Source organism: Festucalex cinctus, chromosome 21 (genome assembly GCF_051991245.1).
Source record: "Festucalex cinctus isolate MCC-2025b chromosome 21, RoL_Fcin_1.0, whole genome shotgun sequence".
NCBI lineage: Eukaryota > Metazoa > Chordata > Actinopteri > Syngnathiformes > Syngnathidae > Festucalex > Festucalex cinctus.
This window is the reverse complement of record NC_135431.1, coordinates 18,719,181-18,734,727: the sequence shown is the minus strand read 5'-3', so window position 1 is coordinate 18,734,727 and position 15,547 is coordinate 18,719,181. Positions and strand designations below refer to the sequence as shown.

The window sequence follows — 15,547 nt, the reverse complement described above, 5'->3', positions numbered from 1 at the left end:
TAACAGCTGCAGAACATTTACCGCTATTGAAGCCAAAAGCTATAAAGTTGTACAGTATACAGTAACATAAAATGTATTTTTATATTGTTTTACAGGGTGTGACTGTGAGAGCGGTCACTGTGATATGCAAACAGGAGAGTGTCTACCAGAGCCCGCAACAGTTAACCTGTGCAATATCAGTAAGATGAGTTAACTACAGCAGCAAATTAACAACGTACACAGTTCTGATCCGTATTTGCAAGCACGTTCGAATGTAAAAAACTGAGCACTTTTCCCCAAAATACCGCAGGGAATTGACTTGAGCATGTGCATACGTTATGACATTCTGATTATAATGTATTGGTGTAATATAGCCTAGAGGCTGAAAAAAATAAATAAATAAAAATGTACTGGTATGTTTGAATGTACCTGCAAATACGATGTATTCTTGCAAATACGTACTCATACTTGCAAGTACGATATATATGATGTAATACGATATATTTGCAAGTTTCTGACTCCTTTCCTCTACATTGGCAGTTCCACACTTATGTGGATCCTAATCAAACCCATCTAAATTCGGTGCAGGTTGTGATGAATGCATCTGGCATGTTATCGGAGATCTGCGGTTGTCCAACAAAACACTGGACCATCTGAAGGTTGGCGTGTTGAACATCTCTACTGGGGCTGCTGTTAATGACAGAGTCAAATACTATAACTACACTGCTCAACATCTGCAGGTACATACACAGTTACAGAACAATAAAAGCCAAAGTAAAAAATAATATACTTGTGACAATTTTGAATAGCTCACAGTAGTGAACTGTATTTCTTTGTGTGTTTCAGAATCAGTTTAATGCGTGGAGAAACAAACTGTCTGAAATAAAAACAGAGACTGCGGCGGTGGAAGAGTCTACACAGGATGTTGTATCATACATAAGAAAGCTGAGTGAATCGGTCAGTTAAGTTATATTTGAATATAATCAGAAGTGTTAAAATTAGTAGTAATGCCTAAAAGTGATCGTGTTATATGCTTTTTTTTTCTTTTAATGAAATCAAGCTTCAATTAAATTTAAAATTCTGCATGACTGCATAGACTGTTTGTTGTTAACATGGAAATGATTGCTTATTCAAGTTTATGTTTAAATTCATAGGAAAGCACGGTGAAGAGCCTGGGGAGCCACCTTGATGATCAAACATTGCAAACTTTGACGCTAGCTGAGCAATTCAGCAAAAACCTCACTGATCTCAACATGCGCATTGAAGGTACCATATCGCTTGACTGAAGCACAACAAATGCGCTTGCAATTCCAATTTAAATGAAAATGAATTAAATGTAAATTGCTTTTCAGAGCAGTATGGTATAGTCAGTGGCGGAGCCAGACTTTTATAAATAGGGGGGCCGGGGGGGGGGGGGGGGGGGGGGGGGCAAGGATACTTCATCCAAAGATGATGCCAAATTTGTTTTCATGAAAATTAATTTCAATCGGAGTCTCTATCGATGTTCAAATATATTTAAGTACATATTAAGCACAGGGGAGATTTTTGCACATAATGTGCCGTTTATTAAGAATGTATAAAATGTACAAAAAAATAATAATTCAGCACTGTTTAACTTGAATGAACTTGCACGCACATGCAGATACTGTATTCATGCAATTACAGTACTTTTATCAACATAACATTATAATATGAACATAATGCAAATTTGTATTACAGTATGACTAAAGATCCTGTCGAAGTGCCAAACTTCATTTTCCACACACCCTATGAAAAATAAATCTATTACTCCAACTACTACTTCATTTACAACCACATAATTTATGAATGTGATTAATTAATAATCATGTTAATAAATCCTCCCCTTCTACCTGTAAATGCAAACGTCAGTTAGTGTTGGTTTGAACTTTCAACCATTGGAGGGTGCTATTGTATTGCATAACAACAACAACATACTTATTTTTACCTTGCACAAAACTACGTTGCTTATTGATGTCCGTCCAAAACAATCTAACTGAACTAGAGGTGTCAGTGGATTAAAATTTGTAATCATAATTAATCGCATTACTTCAATAATTAACTGACTATTAATCACACATTAATTGCACATTTTATATCTCAATTTATACCTACATTTACAATAAAATGTACCCCCCCCCCCCCCCCCAATTTCAATATGGTTTTATTTTTTTTTAGTCATTGATAGAGCAATTTCATAATAATTCAATTAAAAAAAATTAAAAAATTCATTGATAGAGTAATTTCATAACAATTCAAGAAAAAAAGTTTAAAAAAATACAAATAAAATATGTGCTGTACTGTAAAACCAAACCAAAGCGTGACTGATTTGTTTTGGTCATTTTTCTCTCACTACAACATGGTATAATTGCATTTGTAAGACAATAGTGAAAGCTCAATGCATTTCTCTTTTCATATTAGGAGCTGCCTAATTTTTAACATGAAGTAACTTGTGAAATTATGCACATTTTTAAAACTGTAAAATACAACACAGTCCCCACAAATATATGCATTCGCTCTAGGCTTTTATTTTGTGAAGTGAAATAGGATGTGCATTGTAAAATGACGAATTTTTACTGCATAGGAACCAGAAACGACCGATGTGTTCTTTTCATATTAATAGCTCTGTAATTTTAAACAATAAGTAACTTGCGAGTTTCTGCACATTTTAAAATTGTAAAATACAACTTGACGCCAATCCCCACACATTAGGCATCCATCCATCCATCCATTTTCTTGACCGCTTATTCCTCACAAGGGTCGCGGGGGCTGCTGGCGCCTATCTCAGCTGGCTCTGGGCAGTAGGCGGGGGACACCCTGGACTGGTTGCCAACCAATCGCAGGGCACACAGAGACGAACAACCATCCACACTCACAAGCACACCTAGGGACAATTCGGAGCGCCCAATTAACCTGCCATGCATGTCTTTGGAATGTGGGAGGAGACCGGAGTACCCGGAGAAGACCCACACGTGCACGGGGAGAACATGCAAACTCCACCCAGGAAGGTCCGAGCCTGGACTCGAACCGGAGACCTCAGAACTGGGAAGCCGACGTGCTAACCACTCGACTACCGTGCCGCCACATTAGGCAGTATCATTTAATTTATTACTGCTAAATTGTGTTATAGTGACTCCTTTTTATGACGTCGGACGCTTTTATTTTGTTAAGTTCTCGGATGCGAGACGCAGCTGAGGCCGCTCTACTGTTACAGCGAACACATCGGTAGTTTCACTTTCACCCTGATGAGATATTTTGTGGAGATGCTGAATAAAATACGCCTCACATTTAAAGATAAATAGGCTTGTGCTCACTCCAACTGTCAAGACGGCGTCCATTCGGCTCTTTACTCTCACAGGGGTTTCAGAGTGCCCATGGACTATGGCGTTAGATTTGTGCCACAATTCCGTGCGTAACAAAATGTGTTTCGTACGTACAAAATGTGTTTCGTACGTACCAAAAATGTGTTTCGTACGTACAAAATGTGTTTCGTACGTACCAAAAATGTGTTTCGTACGTACAAAATGTGTTTCGTGCGTACAAAACAGTCCTCGCGCACGCTTGCTTCGTCTCTCCTCAACACGTACGAAACTTTGATTTACGCTTGCGATGCAAGGGTCGAGGCGTGATATTTGTGCCACAATTCTTAACCAATCAGGAGTCGGACAGGAAAGCAAATCCTGATTGGCTGTTTAATATCCAATCAGGCAGAACTTTGACAACGTGTCGTCACGCCGCGTTGCATCATGGGCGCTTCTTCGATTTTTTTATTTTTATTTTTAAACAAGCACTCGGTCCTTTCCTGTTTGAATTTTTGTCTGTATTTCTGCTGACTTTCATTTACTTAATAGAAGTTTTGTTATGTTACGGGATGAATCAGCTCCTAACTGCTTTCCTGCTTAGCGGAAGAAGGATGGAAAACAAGTTTTAGCGCTCATGGTGATGTTGGATGACGGCATAAAATAGAAGAAAAAAAAAAGAGAAGAGGCTAACCTGCTACTTACGTTTTCATTATGGTAAGTTACAAAATACTGTACTGTATTTAAGTCAGTAAATCCTATAGTTTTGCCCTCTTTTGATCGTGCTACTATCATTACAATCTTAAACAATGCATGCCATCATGAGTGGCGTTGTATAAGAAGTAGAAAAGAAAATGTTAGACCATCCATTTTTCTTTAGTAATTAGTGCCTGGTACCACTAAAGGTATATCGTGAATAACAGAAAACATTGAATACATAAGAGCACTGTGTTTGGCAGTCCAATGCCATAGTTATTGACGTAAGAATTGAATTCATTTTGGTTACAAGACAACCATACACCATGACTAGCAGCTGTTGAAATAAACATGTTTGCCCAAAATAATTGTTTTACTAATGTGAGAAACATGGTTGATCTTGTCATTTTTTTATAACAACAGATAGACAATTAAAAATCTGAGCGCTAACCTTGGGTTTTGTTTTTATTACCAGGCAACAAAGATGACAAAGGACCCAGAATGCACCTGATGACACCACAACAGAAGTGTCAAAAACACCACGAGAAGCAGAAGATGAAGAAGTGGAGTGGAAAAAATATTGATATCGCGCTATTGGCCCATGCAATATGCATATAACAGACATGCAATAAGTTTCATATGGAATTTTTTGCTTTTATCTGAATTTGACCAGTCAGCCACTTGCTAAAATGTGCACCACCATCCACTAGTTGAACATTATTGAAGTCATTACAATTAAATAGCTGAATACATTTTACTGCATGAGAAATATAATTTGTTCATTAGATAATAAAATCATCATCAGTCATTTCTTTAGAACTCTATTAAATATTGCAATATCTATTGCTATATTCAGCAAAATCGCGTATTGCATGATTTTCCAATTTTGTGCAGCCCTAATTCCTGACGTTTTTGAGCCAGCTGATGAGACCAATTTGACTTAGTCATTAAAATGTCTGTAGGAAGAGTCAGAACGTGAAGCTTGAGCTTGACAGCAGAGAAATCAAGAGCTCCTGAAGAATGACAACATTAACATTGGACTATCATAATTTGAAGTTCGAATAGTTGTAATGGCCTGTTTTGCAGCATACCAAATCAAACATTTTTAAAATATTTTTTCTCCTGTAAGTTGTCGACACTTTTACTGAAGTTATTTAAATGTGTCTTGCAAACAGTATCATTGACAATTAGAAAAATAAAAAGTGTCTCACACACACTGTATTCGGAACAACCTGTAAACAATAACCAAAATACTATTGCAGGTACAGTGCCAATGCAGTACATGACACATTTATGGTTTCAAGATTAAAGTGCGGAAGTGCACACACTGCACATTTGCCCATCATTGACCAAGAAGACCTCAGAGTACTGTACTCACGATGATGTATTGAGAATGCAAGACCCAAGAGGTTCCACAGATGAAAATATATTACACATTGTATTTGTAATTGACACTTAATGATGCATTATCGATCAACAAACAGCAAACTGTACATTTTGTTTTTAAATCAAATGAATCGTCCTCAGTTACAGTGCATCTTTGCAGTTTTTATTTCAAGTTTTACACACAGTAGGCATGGTAGACTGCTATTGTGGAGCCATCCATCGCCGTCCCATCCATCTCAGCTGTACTCTCTATCCTTAGACATCTTATTGATGACTGTGACCCGGATATAGAAACGATGCGCAATCTGGATTGGTTTACCTGGTAAATTGGAAACAAACAAAAGCTCAAGGTTATTAATTGTAAAACGGGAAACAATCATATCCATCCATCTTCATGTAGTTATGGGAAAACAAGTGACCATCCATGTTTCTACAGTTTCTTGTTCATGTTAAATGTCTAGTTACCTCTGCAGCTATAATATGATGCTCTTTTGAGGGAGAACAGTCAGAAGACCTTTGCAATAATCAAGTCTACTGGAAATAAAAGCATGAGTCAGGTTCTTCTGGTATGGAGCATGCAACCCTTCGGTCGAAGTCTTTTAGGTGGTAAAAGGCTGCTTTAGTGATTTGTTTGAGATGGCATTTATGTGCACAAGTATACAGGTAATGACAACAAAATTAACTCGTGAATTGAATTCAAGAGCTGATATCTCGTAATTTTCCACGATTTTCTAATCAATATCACTAACGTACTTAAAAATCAGTAACTATGGCATTGTGTTAACAGTGCTTTTGGACATTCCATGTTTTTTTCTGTCTGTTAGTTACACGATATACATTTGGTGGCACTAGGCACTAAAAATGCATAAGAAAATAAAGAAAGGGGGTGGCGATTTTTTTTTTTCATCATAACTATGCAAATCCATTGCCAATGTCGTGTATGTAACTATTACATACAATTTTGATTGTCTTGGAAGCCTGTGTGTGATAGTGGCCAAGTTAAAAGATGCTATTTTTATGCTACTTACCGTTATGAAAATGTTGAAAGTAGTCTTCGATTCGGAAGTTAGCGTCCCCCCCAACGGTCATCCAACGGTCCCATGAGGGCTAAAACTTGTCTTCCGCTAAGCAGGAAAGTGTCACGCCGCCACCGGCGTGACGGCCATGCTTTTATTTTCATAGTCATGTTTCCTGTTTTACCTTGAAAATCTAACTCTCATCTCACCCCAGGTCACTTGCCCTTCCTGCCGCTCCATAATTACCGGTCCCCGCCCTTGATTATCACCACCTGCCACCAATCACCCACAGCAATAAAAGCCACCTGCATTCTCCCCTCAGTGCCGAAGTGTCACAGTCAGTGCATGGAAGCGTCCCAGAGTCCTCGAGTCCTCGAGTCCTTGTTCCTGTTACCTTGTTGTTTTGCCTTGTTTTTGTGCCTTATCCTCCACAGCGGAGCGCCCTTAGTTACCCCTTGTGCCTTGAGCCTTGTTTCCTCCCTTGCGGAGCGCCTTTTGTTGTCCCCTGTACCTTTTGCCTGTTTTTTCCTCCCCAGTGGAGCGTTTTTAGTTCTCCACTTTTTGATTCCCCTTTCTCCTCTCAAGTTGAGAGTAGACAGCTGTTGGCCGGAAATAAACCTATTGCCTTTGTGGCCTACCTTTATCCTGCGTCTGAGTCCTACCTCTCCTCGTCATGTCAGTACACTTCGGCCAGCATGGACCCAGCAGGAAAGGTCGAGGCTCCGTGAAGAGAGGTTCACCGGTGAATTTCCCGTCACCCCGACCTGCCAAGACCCAAAAGATCACGCAAGCCCAGATCAGCCACCATGATATAACCATAGACCTGCCAGCCCTCATCGACTCCGGTTCCGACGAGAGCCTCATGGACTGGGGCCTCGTAAAGCGAGTACGAGCCACCACCAAACCCCTTCCCCGGACCATTCAGGCTAGAGCTCTGAATGGCAAGGAACTCTTTTGTATCACTCACATCACCGAACCCCTGAAGGTTCAAATTGGACAACACATCGAGAATCTCCGTTTCCACGTAATCCAAGCTTCGTCACCCACTTTGGTTCTGGGACACCCTTGGCTACGTCTACACAACCCCAGAATCGACTGGAACTCCGGAAACGTACTGGAATGGGGAAAAGACTGTTTGGATCACGTCTTGGACCAATTAGGTACCAGTGCATCCTCAGCCGCAGTCAACCAGGTGACTCTTGAGCCTTTCGATCCTGAACCTCGCCAGTCACTGCCTCAAGACCCCGAGTCTCGCCGGGCGCATCTCCAAGACCCTGAGCCATACCAAGTCTCTGCATCATGTCACGCCAAGTCTCTGCATCAAGTCACGCCAAGTCTCTGCATCATGCCGACCAAGCCAAAGCCGACCACGCCAAAGCCGACCACGCCAAAGCCGTCCACGCCAAAGCCGTCCACGCCAAAGCCTACCACACCACGCCAGGTCGGCCAAGCCTGCCACGTCTTGCCAAGCCTGCCACGCCTCGCCAAGCCTGCCACGCCAAGCCTGCCATGCCTCGTCAAGTCTGCCAAGCCTGCCACGGCAAGTCTGCCAAGCCTGCCACGCCTCGTCAAATCTGCCAAGCCTGCCACACCAAGTCTGCCACGTCTGCCACGCCTCGACAAGTCTGCCAAGTCTGCCAGGCCTACCAAGTCAAAACGATCCACGGGATTCCCTTGGTACTTTCCGAACCTGATCCTGCGCTAAGAAAAGGTCTTCGGAACGGTCCCGACGGGACTCTCGTCTGGCGTCATGGACGCCCTCCTGAACTGCCTTTTTGTCTGGGACGGATGGGTGGGTCGTGTTTCCCACCTCCGTGCCCCCTTCCGCCCACCCTTGTTTTTGGACTCCTTGTTGAAAGGCCGTCAAGAGCCGGCCATTGAGGGGGGGGGGTACTGTCACGCCGCCACCGGCGTGACGGCCATGCTTTTATTTTCATAGTCATGTTTCCTGTTTTACCTTGAAAATCTAACTCTCATCTCACCCCAGGTCACTTGCCCTTCCTGCCGCTCCATAATTACCGGTCCCCGCCCTTGATTATCACCACCTGCCACCAATCACCCACAGCAATAAAAGCCACCTGCATTCTCCCCTCAGTGCCGAAGTGTCACAGTCAGTGCATGGAAGCGTCCCAGAGTCCTCGAGTCCTTGTTCCTGTTACCTTGTTGTTTTGCCTTGTTTTTGTGCCTTATCCTCCACAGCGGAGCGCCCTTAGTTACCCCTAGTGCCTTGAGCCTTGTTTCCTCCCTTGCCTTTTGTTGTCCCCTGTACCTTTTGCCTGTTTTTTCCTCCCCAGTGGAGCGTTTTTAGTTCTCCACTTTTTGATTCCCCTTTCTCCTCTCAAGTTGAGAGTAGACAGCTGTTGGCCGGAAATAAACCTATTGCCTTTGTGGCCTACCTTTATCCTGCGTCTGAGTCCTACCTCTCCTCGTCGTGTCAGAAAGCAGTTGGGAGCTGCTTCACCCCGTAATATAACAACACTTTTGTTAAGTAAATAAAAGTCAGCAGAAATGCAGATAAAATACAAACAGGAAAGCACCGAGTGCTAGTAAACAAAACAAAAAAAAAAAAAAATCGAAGAAGCGCCCATGATGCAACGCGGCGTGACGACACGTTGTCAAAGTTCTGCCTGATTAAACAGCCAATCAGGATTTGCTCTCCTGTCCGACTCCTGATTGGTTAAGAATTGTGGCACAAATATTACGCCTCGACCCTTGCATCGCAAGCGTAAATCAAAGTTTCGTACGTGTTGAGGAGAGACGTAGCAAGCGTGCGCGAGGACTGTTTTGTACGCACGAAACACATTTTGTACGTACGAAACACATTTTTGGTACGTACGAAACACATTTTGTACGTACGAAACACATTTTTGGTACGTACGAAACACATTTTGTACGTACGAAACACATTTTGTTACGCACGGAATTGTGGCACAAATCTAACGCCATAATGGACGCCTCTTGGTGCTCGGTGCAAACGCAACGGCTAACCGAATGCGTTCTTTCAAAGCAAGGCACGGGTGGTAGTGGTGAGAAACAGTCCAAATGGCTCCTCCACCTATATTCTGCCCCTTAAACACTGTATTTTAGCTCCAGTGCATTTCTATTGGGTAGTTTTAACGTGGACGTTTCTACTGCATGGTGACTAGAATCCCTGAGTAGAGGCTTTCCAAATAAGGAGCGGTCGTTAATCGAGCGTTAAAAAAAAAATAGTGCCGTTAAAGGCACTTTAAGTTAATGAGATAATAATGCGACAATTTTGACACCCATAATCTGAACATAAAAGTTATTTTAAACAGTCACTCACGTCTCACAGGCAAACAAACATGATATAGCCAAACGCCAACATGCATTCTCGGTACTCAGGAGACTGCTCCTTAAAACAGATGATTCTCCTTCTCCAGACTCCTAGTGAGGTGGATTATAATGCTTTGTCGTAAGTAGCGCCAGCTACTGTTCAGGAGGGGCATAACAATTAGTAGGCGTCTGCTTGGAAAAAAAATGCTGGCAGGCTGCATCGGCCAGGCGTGCGACGTCACTGCGCCGGTGCCGTGATATGTCAATCATTTGGCGTCTGCTGGGTCCAATCAGATTTCAGCAGGGGCACGTGCCACCCCGGCCCCCCCCCTGGCTCCGCCATTGGGTATAGTGCATGTGAATTGCATCTAGGCTCAAACTTTCCTGAGACTTTTAGGTGGTTCAACCAGGCCTTGATTCAATTATTAACTTCATTTTCAGACTTAAATTTGGCTTTGTCCCCCATGTGTGTCTGTGAACTCCAGACAGCACCTAAGGCCTGTGAGACAGTGGCTCATGTCTAAATCTTTACCCACACCAGGATCAAGACATTTGTGCATCTCAAACCGACAGATGTTGTAGCTGGCAGATGCCATTCAATGAATGGCCTTGTCGAGCTTTCCCGGCACTGTTACGAATCATAGCAAGTATTTTTGCAATGGTCCATATACCTGGAGGTGCTTGACTAATCTATATGGACTGTGGCAGGCAGGCACGGCGCTCCGCATACGCTGATCACGCACTGCGCGTAAGGCACCAACTGCCTAAGGGGACACCAAAAAACAAATCAAGCCCGTAAAAATAATCATATTAGTAATGATAATATCAGTGTCTAATATTTAAAATAAAAGCTTGTAAAGCATGTTAATAAATACAAAAAATAACATAGCATTATTTACTGGACGAGTGGTATCGCTGGTCTACGTTGGTGACCCCCCCCCTCCCTAGTACTGTAGTTTGTTCCTATTAGGGAAAGGGGGAGGGGGGCGGGGTGCACTTTTGCTCCGACGAAGCAAACTACTAGGGAAAGGGGGAGGGGGTGGGGTGCACTTTATGCTTCAATCGCAAATTTGGCAGAAGTTTATTCTTGGATATCTGGACATGTCATCAAAAAGGCATCAAGAATTGGGGCAGAAAAGAGGAAAAGAAAAAACGAGATGATGCTCGCGCGTCACTTGCAGGTATGACAATGACAATTTGTTTGTTTATTTTGTAGCAGCTACGTTTACATGACCACAGTTAGCAAAAAAACAAAAACAAAACAAAAACACTCCAAACCGCCGCAGTGGAATGGTTGTGACCAGCACGTTCATTATACGGTATGTTAAATGGAATGTGACGAGACAATATTGTTTCATATGGAACGGCCAAGAGCGGCATGTACTGGTGAAAGTGTAATTTGAAAATAATAATAATAATCATATTAAGGCTAAGTAGATTTCCTTATTTCATATTCATAGTTTTAACATTATGTCCAGAATTTTTACATAGTGCCCTATCAATCCTTCTCTAAAAAGGTAGATTATTAAAATTTTCATGTACCTGTGTTTTAAATATAGGCCTGCACAATACCATAATCCTTATCAATTTAGAAAATGTTTGTACCATGGTTCAAAACCATATTTAATTGTAGAATCCCTGAATATTGTCTTGTATTTCTGAATACAGAATCAATGCTTCAATATGTTCAAGGAGCATTTCATACCCTAACATAAATGCAGAAATTGCACAAAAGCTGTCATATGATGACCTGATAGCCGATTTTGCAGCCCAGAAATGGAGACATGTGCCTCTGTAGGGCCTCTACTAACTTGCTTGCACTTTGTTTATTTCCAAATGTTTATTTGTTAATAGTAGTGGCATTGAGTTTTATTTTAATTCATTTAGCTTTATTTATTTGAGTATTTGGTGTCATTGTTAGTTTGAGAAAGACTTATAATTTATCACTTATTTTTGTGAACATTTTTAAAACTTCAATATTGACACTTACAAGTAGGGCTAGGTATCTATTCAGATTTCCAGAATCGATTTAATTCGATTCACAAGGGCCCGATTCAATTCATGATTCACAACGATTTTCGATTCAGTTGAGTAATTCATGCAGCACATATTTTAGATAGTCAAAAGTACCAATGCTGCAAAGAGTAGAAACTTCTTGCTCTAATTTAATGCATTAGTAAGAATATGAATATTTACATTAGGAATTGAGTCCATTGCAGTTATATTAATCTGTTTCATTTAACATGGCCTGATAAAAACAATAAATAATAATTTAAATAAATTACAACCAGAGCACAGGCTGTGTAAATAAATTGACAAAAATGGGGGGGTCGATATATTGATACATGGTTTTATGTATCGATATTGGGATATGAAAAGGTGTATCGATATGATAGAGATTTATCGATATTTCAAACCCAGCCCTACTTACAAGTTATTTTGTTTAATAAAGCAAAACTGACAAATACTCAGATCAGTTCATTTCTACCAGGGGAGGGGTGATGGGGTGTGCGGACGGAGTGTTGGGGGGGGGGGGCACCACAAAACATTTATGCTTAGGGCACCAAAATAGCTAGCTGGTGGCAGATACTGTAAACAAGGGAGAACATTGTCTCCAAATTTTAATTGGAATATATGGAATATATATATGGAATATGGAATATGGAATATGGACCCAAACAAAACAAGGATGCGATAAGAATAGAATAAAGACAGGGAAACTGGGATGTGGTTCACGACAGACACTGTGAAAACACAGCTGTGTGGAAGATATGAGTGTCTCACACAGCTGACACATGGCATTGTACATTTATTAAAATTATAATCTGATGTAAAATTTAATGTATTTTTTCCTAAAGTAAACATTTTTATTTGTGAAAATAGTTTTTTTTTTAATTCACTTTTAAAATGTTTAGGGCTGGGTTTAAAATATCGATATATCGATATCATATCGATACGCCCTTTCATATCCCAATATCGATAAATAAAACCATGTATCAATATATCGACACACACAAACAAACGTTCCCGAGCCCGCGCCACTTACACTGAGAAAGCCAGTATCGATCGTTTCCCACCCACCCTTTCCCCTCAACCACCACTGGAACATTTGCACAAAAACTGTCACAAAAATGTCGTGTCAGTGTCAGTGTTTTTTGTCACTTTATTTACACAGCCTGTACTGTGGTTGTAATTGTTTTATTTAACATGGCCTTATAAAAACAATAAATTATTTAAATCAGAGTAAATGTAACTGCAATGGTTTCAATTCTTAATGTAAATATTCATATTATTACTAGGGATGTAACGATATCCAAGCATCATGATACGATATTAGCACGATATGAAGCTCACAATACGATAATTATCATGATATTGTGGGGAGTTTGGTAAAATTAAAAAAGGTCACAATATTGTAAAAAAAATGAGCTCATACATATATATATATATATATATATATATATATATATATATATATATATATATATATATATATATATATATATATATATATATATATATATATATATATATATATATATACACACATATATATATATATATAATAGATAGATATATTGTGCTTGAGGCTCTTACTTGTTAATGCATGCACACATTGAGTTCCTCCACATATTGACTTTCTTCACAGGCATATTACGTTTCCCTTCATCTGACCATTAGTGTGGATTTTAAACATAGAAGGGCCAAAACATCCCTAATGAAAATTAAATTGCACTAAAAACCTGGCCACGAGAGGGTGCTAGAACTGCACAAATGGAAATCAACCTGACTTTTTTTTTAACAGATGTTCTGCTTTTAAATATTGTGAACATGATGATGACGATATTGTGGCAGTTTTAATATCACAATATCACGATATGGGACTTATCGTTACAGCCCTAATTTTTACTAATGCATTAAATTAGAGCAAAAAGTTTCTACTATTTGCAGCATTGGTACTTTTGACTGTCTAAAATATGTGCTGAATGAATTCCTCAACTGAATCCAAAATCGTTATGAATCGTGACTCGAATCGAATCGTGCCCTTGTGAATCGAATCGAATCGAATCGATTCTAGAAATCTGAATCAATACCCAGCCCTAAAAATGTTGGGTAATTTGTTTGATTAACATTTTTCTCCCCCTCTCCCCCCCGCCACCCCCTCAAGGCTTGGGCTTACTCTAGAACCCTGCAAGGGACTAATAATAATTATAATTTTGTTATTGTCTCCAGAAATGATCCATGAATGGGAGTTGTACAGTGTTTACCAGGAAGCGGACCCCGAGGTGGTCAGGAGAAACACAGACGAAGCGATAAGTATTGTAAGCAACATGAGGAATCTTGAGTTGTCCACACAAGGGCCAATAACCATTGAAGAGTCAACAGAAGCTCACGACTGTAAGTACATTTAGTTAAAGGCCCAGTCTGCTGGTTTCACTCAGGAAAGGGCACTTTAATAAATACAGGATTTAAACAAACAAACTACTTCTCAATTTACAGATCTGGGCTTCTCTTCATGTCTGGTGGTGATTTTGTCCGAAACCCCCACCCCCACCAAGCCTGTATTTTGCCATTTTGTGTTTGTTTTGTAAACAGCAGGACGTTTCTGTGGGAAGACAGTGTTTACACCCCTCCAGCCAATCGCAGAGCGGGGGGTGGCTTGTCGCAAACGGGGCCGGGCGAATTTGTCGGCTGCGTGACGTCACTCCCGCGGCAATTTGACAGCACGCACGGATTTTATTTTTTCACTCACTCATTCACACATTAGGGATGTAACGATATCCAAACATCACGATACGATAATTATCACGATATTGTGGGGGCCTTGGCGATATTTAAAAAAGATCACAATATTGTAAAAAAGAGAGCTAATGCTAAAAAAAAAACAATATTGTGCTTTTTTACATAACAGCAATGCTTATAAACCACCTGCAAACGCTAATAACAACATTGAGGCACTTACTTGCTAATGCAAGCACACATTGATCGCTTCACAAGCAAATTAGGTCTTCATCTGTCAATTAGCATAGATTTTAAACATAGAAGGCCAAAACATCCCTAATGAAAATTAAATTGCACTAATAAAGTAGCCGCTAGAGGGTGCTAGAACTGCACAAATGGAAATCAACCTGACTTTTTTAACAAATGTGTTCCTTTTAAATATTGTGAACATGACGACGACGATATTGTGGCAGTTTTAATATCGCAATATCACGATATTGCCCTTATCATGACATCCCTGTCACACATGTAAGCTTTTGTGAGTGAAAAAAAAAATCACCACCAGACATTAATATAAGCACAGATGTGTAGACTGAGAAAAAGTTAGTGTGTACATCCTGTATTTAAAAAGTGCATTTTCCTGAGTGAAAATGGCAGACTGAGCCTTTAAGAAGCCCCAAACAATATAAAGCTGAAATCTAAAGAAATATATACAGTCAGATTTTTTAATTAAACAATTTCAACACAATTATTAAAATGGCATTAGTTTATATATGAATATACGGTACACTTAAATGAAATACAGAGTGTAATACATTCCTCACCCTAGCTGTATTTACAGTGCTAAGGCGTATTCGTCAGTTGGAGAAGAAGTCGCTGATTACGCATGGTCATCTCAGCCCACTCAAGTTGGCTTTGTCCCGCTTCACAAGCAAGCTGTCCGATGCTCAGTCCTTCCTCCAGAATGCAACCAGTACACTTGAGGAGACGCGGGATAGGAACAGCGGCAATGTCCTCAAGTTCCAAAGGAATGAGGTAATTTCCCAGAGCTTTAGGGTCAAGTGACTGTTTCCTTTTGTTGTGTGTGGTGGTAATAAAAGAGAGAGACATACGTTTTCCAGAACGTGGCGTTTACTC

At 40.4% G+C, this 15,547-nt stretch overlaps 1 protein-coding gene and 1 long non-coding RNA gene across 2 annotated transcripts in view; one reads left to right on the top strand and one right to left on the bottom strand.

Annotated features, from left to right (window-relative positions):
* lama4 (laminin, alpha 4) overlaps positions 1-15,547 on the top strand; it is a 136,511-nt gene that overhangs the window by 18,765 nt on the left and 102,199 nt on the right. Inside the window, exons 8-13 of the mRNA XM_077510561.1 lie at positions 96-179; positions 568-719; positions 826-936; positions 1,134-1,245; positions 13,922-14,086; positions 15,252-15,445. Of these exons, the coding sequence (XP_077366687.1) occupies positions 96-179; positions 568-719; positions 826-936; positions 1,134-1,245; positions 13,922-14,086; positions 15,252-15,445 (818 nt within the window). The remainder of the gene's footprint in view (positions 1-95; positions 180-567; positions 720-825; positions 937-1,133; positions 1,246-13,921; positions 14,087-15,251; positions 15,446-15,547) is intronic.
* Positions 5,359-7,340, bottom strand: LOC144010300 (uncharacterized). The gene is made up of 2 exons (XR_013281179.1): positions 6,407-7,340; positions 5,359-5,697 (listed from the first exon to the last, which is right to left on the bottom strand). It is a non-coding gene; the product is annotated as an uncharacterized LOC144010300 (long non-coding RNA).